The sequence below is a fragment of the Rhinoderma darwinii genome, chromosome 4 (genome assembly GCF_050947455.1).
Source record: "Rhinoderma darwinii isolate aRhiDar2 chromosome 4, aRhiDar2.hap1, whole genome shotgun sequence".
Taxonomy (NCBI): domain Eukaryota; kingdom Metazoa; phylum Chordata; class Amphibia; order Anura; family Rhinodermatidae; genus Rhinoderma; species Rhinoderma darwinii.
In genome coordinates, this window is record NC_134690.1 from 264,644,698 (window position 1) to 264,654,215 (window position 9,518).

The following is a 9,518-nucleotide window of genomic DNA, read 5'->3' on the forward strand; positions in this document are numbered from 1 at the left end:
GTTATGAGTAATATTAGATTTATGCTAATTCGTTTCTTAATAGACAACTGGGCGTGTTTTTTCTTTTTACCAACTGGGTGTTGTACAGAGGAGTGTATGAGGCTGACCAATCAGTGACATACACTTCTCATTGTTCCAGACCAGCTTCTTTCACTGCACAAACACACTGTGCTGCGGATCATGCTGGGCTGGAACAATGAGAAGTGTAGGACGCTGATTAGTCACCGATTGGTCAGCCTCATACACTCCTCTGTACAACACCCAGTTGGTAAAAAGTAAAAGAAACACGCCCAGTTGTCTATTAAGAAACTAAATTAGCATAAATCTAATATTACTCAACTTGCTCAAAAATGATCGTTTTTCAAAATAAAAACCACTGCTGTTCTCTACATTACAGCGCCAATCAGATTATGTAGAAGACAGGGCACTTATAATCTGGGGACAGAGCCTCTTTAAGGTCTATCCTTAGGATAGGGACAAACTATTCAGCAGGATGTAATGCGCTGCAATCCCCTTCACGGTTGTACGAAAGCAATGTGTCTGGTGCATATGGCTGTGCCTAGTACCATTCACTTGAATGGAGCCGAATTGCAGTAACTGGAGCCGAACACTAGTAACTGGCGCAGCCGCATACATAGAAGCGCTGCCGTGTCACAACAGTGAAGGGTCAGAGATTTTCCAGCAAGTGCTGTGGCCTTTTTATATTTGCGGATATGTGGGGGTCTGATGATCACACATTTATGGCCTATTCTAAGGCTAGACCATAAATGGAAACATTTCTGAAAAAAAAACCATCTGTTCAAAACAGCATTTTATCCCAGGTCTGCAGTTTGCACATGTGAAATGAGTGTATGCTTCGAAAAGGCAACTCTCCTGTCAAGTCTCACAGCACTTCGCCTCCCCCGGTATGTGACAACTGCAACTTATCTGAGAAAGGAGCAGACTACCCCTTCCCCTCCACAATTCATGCCATTTAGCATTATATTAGCAAAATTTATTCTGATAGTGTGCAAAAGATATTAAATATGTGTAGAGGATAAAGCTTCTCCCATTGTCACTACCAAAGAAACGGTCACAAGCGAACGTTACTCACTCTCCCATTATTTTTGGCAACTATAACTGTAGGACACTTTGGGGGGGAATTTATTATTAGATTGACACTATAATTGACGCCAGTTTCTGGCCAAATTTATAGTAAATGTGTTGGGCCGTGGGTGGCCCTGCCCCATTCCACTAAGATTTGCCCAGTTTTTATTAACGTGGTGAGAGCGGAAGAAACTGCCACACAGAGTTTTTTGACGAGCGCCAAAAAACGCCGGAAAATGCCTCCCATTGATTTCTCGTGGGAAAAAGGGAAATGCCCTATCTTCGGGCGTTTACGCCTCTGACCTCCCATTCACATCAATGGGAGGCAGAGAAAGCGTATTTTGCTGCATTTTTTTGCCTGCGGTGCTCATTGGCCACGGGCGAAAAACGCTGCGTGCAAGCAGAGCAAAATCTGCCTCAAAATTCCAAACTGAATATTGAGGCAGATTTTCCTCCTGCAAAAAACTGTGTGAACCCAGCTTAAAAGGTACAATTGTTCATGGCATAAAACTGGCGTAGCGAAGTTGTTAAACTCCACAATTGCTACCACATGTCTCAATATTTGGAAAGTGGTAGCTATAAATCAGCGTAGTCAAGGCACCACACTTAACAAAATATAAATGATAAATAAATAAAATGTTTCAACCAATAATTTATTTTGTACTAGCTAAAAGTATGACAAGTGACTAGTGTGTCAGAGGTATAACTTATAGAAACTTTTATAGTGGCACTTTCAGGTTGTAGCACCTCAAATTACATAGAGGTTCAATACATGGACAAAAAAGGTGTTAATCATAATAAAGAAACGTGAATTAAAGGAAAGAAAAAAACAAAAACACGCAAACAAGTGTGTACAAAGCAAAATACATGTAGAACGATAAAACTATGTAATGACTGGAACCAACAAGAAAATGGTTAAATCGCAAGTCCAAAGGCACTGACTATACAGTACATAGTCTTGTTCTCCCATCTCACGGTACAGCTTCCTGCAAAGAAACAACGAAGGAGTAAATACACTGTATAATGCATTTATCGAAGGCAGGTACATGTAAGAAACTTTCAAGATGCTTGCTAGCCAAGTGTATCCAGCAATCATATAGGCTCCATACTAGTACAGCCAATTATAACCCTCCCCTGCCCTCCTTGCATGTAAGTATCCAGAATACATTCACTGGATCTTACTGAAAACATGGACCAATTTATCAAGACACAATCCTAACAGATTAGTGTGCAGTGCCTGAGTAAGCTTGGTGCAGACACTGAACAAGCAGGGCTGTTGAGAACTTCAAGCTCAGTGCACGGCAGCACTGTGACTGCTGTTCTGAGCTATAAGAAATGCTGTAAAACCCAAATTAGACATGACTGAAGTTTGAAATTAAACTTACCATCCATTGAATTATCCCAAAAACATGAACTCGCTGTATGCAGACCTGCACCATTCTTCTGCATGATCACACAGGTAACTTATTGGGGGGAAAAAGACAATATATAAGTATATAAAATATAATATATACAGTGAAGTGATCTCTGGACTAAAATGCTAATGGATACGATTCTCTGACATGTGTGAAGCTTTATAACACTTAAAAACATAATAAGATTGTAAAGAAATCAGTACAAAGGCAACTTCTATTCAATTTATCCACTGCAATGAGGGCTCATTCGGATCAGACGTGTTCCTCGTCCGTGTGCGGTCCGTTGAAATAACGGACAGCCCAGGGACCCAAACAAATCAATAGGGCTATTCAGACATACGTGACTTTTCCGGCAGCCTGTGTCTGTTGCGTGAAACTCACTGCATGTCCTATATTGGTCCAATTTTGCAGACCTTGTCGCCCATTGAAGTCTATGGGTGCGTGAAAACCACGGACAGCACATAGACGACATCCGCGTGCTGTCCGTGTTTCACACATCAGTTGCTAAAGAAATGCTAATAAATAAAAATAAGGAAATGCTTGCAGAGGAGAATCACGGACGTGAAAAAAACGTATGCCACACGCAAAGCACACTGAGGCCACTCGGAACGCACGCGGATATGAAATGCAGGAAACCCGGTCTGTTTTTTTGCACACGCAAATCGGACACGCTCGTGTGAATGTAGCTTTAGAAGTCATTTGCAAACTAAGGAATAACTAGAAGTTCTGCTGGGAATGGTGTCTGTTGGTATTTTTTTACCTGATCTGTGACGGAGGCCCCAAATGGAGCCTCTAACGCAGATGTGAACGAAGCCATACAGCTCCCTCACAAACCAAAGTTCATGTGATTTGCTAGTCTATATTCTTGTGTGTCTTGCCTACTGTTTACCAAGTAAACCTGACTTAAGCCACTGACTCTCTTACTTGCCCAGCAGTAATGCACAGACATCAAATAAAAACAACCCAATAAGTTAGGCCCCATCAGCAAGTTTCTAGCCACACCGGCTACCTGAGATTTTACCAGTCCTGTGATAAAGTATGCCAAAGGAACGTACCTATGTATTTGAATGGCTTCCCCAGTTTTGTAAGTTGGCTCAGAGTTTGCTCCACGACATTTGTAGTCCACTGATTGACTTTGTTGTGTTGATAAGCATTTCCACCAATGGCACTTTCTATGGACTACACAAAGAACATTCAGCATCACGACAGGGTACAAAACATATAAGTAAAACATGACACATGTATTACATATCAGGAACATTGATACAAGTTAACATACATGGTTTTACAGAATGGCGTCAACTGACCTCTTTAATGATGTTGCTCACTTCATCTACAACAAATGAGGACTGAAAAAGAAAAATATATATAATAAAGCTTTACATGGGAACCCAAACAATAAACAGCCAATCAAAACAAGGTTAATTTGCGGCCCGTGCTCCCATATAAAGTATGGGAGCACGGTCGGTAAAAAGTAAATAGGACATGTCCTATCCTTTGTGGAGCCTTTCTACAGCACGGACACCGTCCCGTAAATATATGGGAAGGTGTCCGTCGGCCATAGAAATTAATGGGTCCATAATTACGGACAAAATCTACAGTCGGGTGCATGGGGCCTAAAAGCTTATCAATCTAAAAACAAACAATGGTCATGGTTTAGATGCCCGTTCTCGTGATTGGTGGGGGGTCCCAGCGGTCAGATCTCCACCTAGCAGATATTTATCACATATCGTGTGGTTAGGTGATAAATAGTGATTATGGGAAAACCCCTTTAATATATTCTATCAGAGTTAAGAAAAAATGCTGCCCCGATTCTGGAGGTGGGAATAGGCAGACAACCCAACTTTACTGAATCATATTAGGAAGATAAACATTATTATTACTATTATAATCCTTTATTGCTGTTTTGGCATGACAAGCAGCTCTATTATGTCTATAGTAACTGTAAACAAAGCACACTCCATGTATACGTAACCACGGTATCACAAATACAACCAAGGACAGTAACAATGCAGAGCACGGTGCAAACCAAGAGCAAGCCGTTCTAAAAAAAAAAAGCCAAAAGCTGCCAATCAGAACACTGCCAATCGGAATCAGCTCAAAAAACGTCCCAAACCGCCCCCATTCATTTCAATGGGACGCAGAGGCGTTTTTCACCAGGCAGCTTTTGACCACTCGTGAAAAAAAAAAAAAAACTCCCATTGAAAACAATGGGAGAGAATAAAACTGCGGTGTTCGTTTGAGATTTTTTTGCCCACGGTCCTACTGCATATATAGGTATGTGGATTCCGCCGCCCGCTGTCACTAGCCCCTATACCCCTGAAGACGCTACGTCGGTAGCGAAACATGTCGGGGGGGCTCTTTTGAATTTTTAACTCTGGTCCTGCTGGTCTCTTAGTAATTTAACTTACAACGTGGTGCTGCGGTCTGCAGCCCTTAGCACCTTGCTTCTTTGAATAACCACACATTGCACTATGCTGATGATCTCTATCAGCATATCAGCAATGGACCAGGAATTTTAACTTCTATGTAGTCTGTTGATGGTCGTCTATACCAATTAAAACTTTATATTTTAATTTTGGTGGTTGGGAAACAAGGGCTCCGTTTGCCGGTAGGCACTCTATACATTCCGGTCCTTGCATTAGATGCAATGGCCACGAGCAAAAAAAACACTGGGAGAAGAAAGACATGGGAAGCTGCAGAGCCATACACAAATCCTTAGGCCTTATTCACACACACAGGATAATCGGCCGTGTGACAGACAGGTTTTTAACGGCCATCACACGGCTGCATTAAAATGGATATACTTCTGCGGGGCTGTCTTTTTAACGAACTGTGTGAACGGCCAGTAAAATAGTACATGTCCTCTTTTTGCCCGTTTTCATGGATCCCTCAATAGACTCAAGTCTATTAGGGATCTGTGAAATCGGATCCCGCATGAGTGCAAATAAGCCATGAAAAGCGCCCATCTTTGATCCATTCGTGTGAATAAGCCCTACTCCTTCAGGCATCATGTCCTACAAAAGTAACCTACCTGGCCATGACATAACATGCAACATCTCCAACCAACATCATACATGACTACACTTTTGTTTTACAGGATTCACAACATTACAAATTTGGTAGTTACTTCCGTGCAGTTAGGCCTCATGCACACGACCGTAAAAACTCCCATTATTACGGGTCGTTATTACGACCCGTAATAACAGGCTCATAGACTTCTATTGGCGACGGGTGCCTTCCCGTTTTCTCACGGGAAGGTGCCCGTGCCGTTGAAAAAGATAGAACATGTCCTATTTCAGGCCGTAATAACAGCACGGACAGTCCATAGAAGTCTATGGAGCTCTCGTAATGACGGGTGACTACATGTGTGCACCCGTCATTACGGCAGCGTTGCTAAGCGACGTCAGTAAATAGTCACTGTCCAGGGAGCTGAAAGAGTTAACTGATCGGCAGTAACTCTTTCAGCACCCTGGACAGTGACTACCGATCAGAATAAAGAGCAACCTGTAAAAAATACAAATATAAGACGTTCATACTTACCGAGAACTTCCTGCTTCCTCCAGTCCGGTCTCCCGGCAGTTGCCTTGGTGACGCGTCCCTCTCGACATCCGGCCCGACGTCCTGGATGACGTTTCAGGCCATGTGACCGCTGCAGCCAATCACAGGTCAATCACAGGCTGCAGCGGTCACATGGACTGCCGCGTCATACAGGGATGTCAGGCTGGATGTGAAGAGAGGGACGCGTCACCAAGACAACGGCCGGGTAAGTATGAATTTCTTTAACTTTTATTACAGAAAGGGCTGTCTCTTCTCTCTATCCTGCACTGATAGAGAGAAGGGGCTGCCGATTAGTGCAGTGCTATTTTGCCGCCAAAAACGCGCCCGTAAATACGGGTGGCATACGGGTGACACCGGACCCATATTTACGGGCACGGGTTCGTAAATACTGGTGCAAAACGGGTCGAATACGTGTGACACCGGACCCGTATTTACGCCAGCATTTACGGGTGGGAAAAAATACGGTCGTGTGCATGAGGCCTTAGTTCTAGTTTCTATGAAACATCCATAAGTTTCTAAGATCATAAAGACGTTCTCCGCTTAGAATTCTACAATCTCATTAATACTGTCAAGCCTTTTGTCCTTCCTCAGCCTTTTGGCGTAGCGTCAAGTCACTTGACCTGAATAATCACAGCCTGGTTGCTGAGGCCAGACTAACTGACCATGGTGGTCACACAGTATATCCATAACAACCAGTCTGACTTAGAGGGGCTGTCCTGTTTGGTCAACCATATCCTATCTGACAGGTCCCGACCATGTGATGACCCTTCATGATTAGTGGTTATTGCTAGAAGTCACCAGTTACGCTTCAAAGGTTAACGGTCATTACAATCCGACTTCTGACACATCAGAGACTTGTCAAAAGTTTTAAAGGCGTTGTCCGGTGAAAAAAAAAATAGATGGCCGATCCGTATGCTGTACAACGCCGTCACATTCATAGCGATGGAGAACAGTATTACAGCTTTCTCCTATGTAATTCCATTACATGGCACCCACTGAAATCAATAGACCACCCATGTTTTGCAGAAGCTCTCACCTCTAAGGATATATTCAGACACAGCAGATTTGCTGCAGAAATTTCTGCAGATGTCAAAATTCATCTAAATGGGGCTAGCAGAAACCCATGCCCCAGTTACAAAAAAAAGCAAACATTCAGATAAATGCAACTGATTTCTAAGTATTTCTGCCGCATGTGAACATGCCCTAACAGGATGTATGAAGAGGGGCAGGCAACCACTTTGAATAACTACGTTTGGAAACCGTCAAAGCATCCGATTCCCGTCTCTGTCTGTATTATGGCATTACAAAGTGCTACATGTATAGACTCTGCATGGCAGCTGCCAATGCTGCAATACACAAAAGTGTGCCAACCATGAATCCCCACCCTGTGACATGAACAGTGCCAATCACTGGGCATGTATTGTAATGTAGCGCCCATACCCCATTGTGCAGGCCACTTGTAAAGGACATGCACTGCTGATCCACAATACAAACTACATAAAGGCCTGTGCACATGTATTCATCTCTGTTCAATAATAAAACGCATTGTCATTGGGTTACCCCACTCTCTCCAGGGGAGTACACCATAAGAGGTCTATACTGCCGCCACATGTGAGGACTGTCTCCTGTCACAGGGCCGCAGACCGCAATAGGACATAATAACCCAAGCGTCGGGAGGAAGGGGGAAACACAAGGGGAAAGTTGTCATGCTGCTGCCTTATACTCGTCCCGTCCCGCTGAGACCTCCGAAGAAAGAGCGTCCGGCACAGCACTCACCTCCTCCGCCGTCTGAAACTCGTCCATGGCGCCCACACTCCGGCCTCCCCGCACTCACCGGCACCTGGAGACCACTACCGACCCTGCCTACCGCCGGTTGCCACAGACGCGCAAGAGAGCCACGCCCTAGTCTATCACGTGACAATCTCCCTCCCCCTTCTGCTGCAGCTAGGACGTAGTGGGTGTGGCGGTGGCTGATTCAACGGAGAGGAGCATTTGGCGTGTGGTAATGGCGCGTTCTCCTCTGAAGCGCGGTAAAAGCTCCTCAGCGCAGTGCTGTGATATTATGATACCGGGAGCAAGCGCCGAAACAAAAGTGGGAATATTCCCAGGGTGCACTTCGACCGATGCTGACGCCGCCAGAGACAATCCGAGGGGTGCGTCACCTGCCCCGCCCCTATTATCTTTACAATTATACATCACGATGTGTGTGTCTGTACAGCGGCCTTTCTCAATGCTTTACCTCAAAGTATAATGTAGATCAGAGTTTCCCAACCTTTTCAGGCTCGAGGCAACCCTGGAAAAAAAAATCCTCAGGGCACCCCCACCAAAATTTGTTTACAAAAAGAGAAAAAAACGGCTAAAAACAAGCGCTACACCTTGAAGAGGCTCTGTCACCAGATTATAAGTGCCCTATCTCCTACATAATCTGATCGGCGCTGTCATGTAGATAACAATTGTTTTTTATTTTGAAAAACTATTATTTTTGAGCAAGTTATGAGCATCTTTAGATTTATGCTAATTAGTTTCTTAATGACCAACTGGGCGTCTTTTTACTTTTTATCAAGTGGGTGTTGTACAGAGGAGTGTATGAGGCTGACCAATCAGTGACTAAACAGCTTCATACACTTCTCTCCATTCATTTTTAGGTGTAATCGCAGCACATAGTGATCTCGCGAGATCACGCTGTGCTGTCACATACAGCCACATTAACATTACTGAAGTGTCTTGAGAATGAATAGACATCGCTTTCAGCCAGGACGCGATGTCTATTCACACTCCCAACACTAATGTGGGTGTATGTGACAGCACATAGTGATCACGCTGTGCTGTGATTACACCTAAAAATGAATGGAGAGAAGTGTATGACGCTGATTGTTCAGCGTCATACTTTTCTCTTTACAACGCCCAGTTGGGCATTAACCCCTTAGTAACCAACAATACGCCTTTTCACGTTCGTCACTAAGGGGCTTTAGGCTAAGGCGACGCCTTTTCACGTGATCGCTTTAGCCTAAAGTAGCGCCGAAACGAAAGGTCAGAGCTCCGTTCTCTCAGCTACCGGAGGTAGCTGAGAGTTCGGAGCAACGACCAGAGACCATAACGAGTGGTCTCTGGTCACGTGATCGCCGTGAATCGTTATTTCACGGTAAAGCGGCAGATCGTTGCCATTTCTCACTCCTCTCATGGAATAACTCCTTAGAGAGGAGAGAGAACGGGTAATTAGTGTCCCCCTCCCACGTCCGATCCCCCCCCCCCCCGTCCGATTCCCCCCCTTGTCTGATCCCCCCCCCCTCGTCCGATTCCCCCCCCCCAAAATGGCGCCCGCATGCGCTGTGCATAACTTACCTGTGTCATCAGCTGGCACAGCAACAGTCAAGGACCGTTGTGACTGGTCCCTGATCAGGTGATCTCTGTGATAAAACCTATCACAGAGATCACTGACAGTTATTTTCATAACAC

At 44.5% G+C, this 9,518-nt stretch overlaps 1 protein-coding gene across 1 annotated transcript; it reads right to left on the reverse strand.

Annotated features, from left to right (window-relative positions):
• Nucleotides 1–1,718: 1,718 nt before the first annotated feature.
• On the reverse strand, nt 1,719–8,153 carry DYNLT1 (dynein light chain Tctex-type 1). Its single transcript, XM_075862440.1, has 5 exons — nt 7,839–8,153; nt 3,809–3,850; nt 3,557–3,680; nt 2,472–2,549; nt 1,719–2,072 (listed from the first exon to the last, which is right to left on the reverse strand). The coding sequence occupies exons 1-5, from the start codon at nt 7,863–7,865 to the stop codon at nt 2,002–2,004; spliced, it is 342 nt and encodes a 113-aa protein (XP_075718555.1). The 5' UTR covers nt 7,866–8,153; the 3' UTR covers nt 1,719–2,001.
• Nucleotides 8,154–9,518: the final 1,365 nt, after the last annotated feature.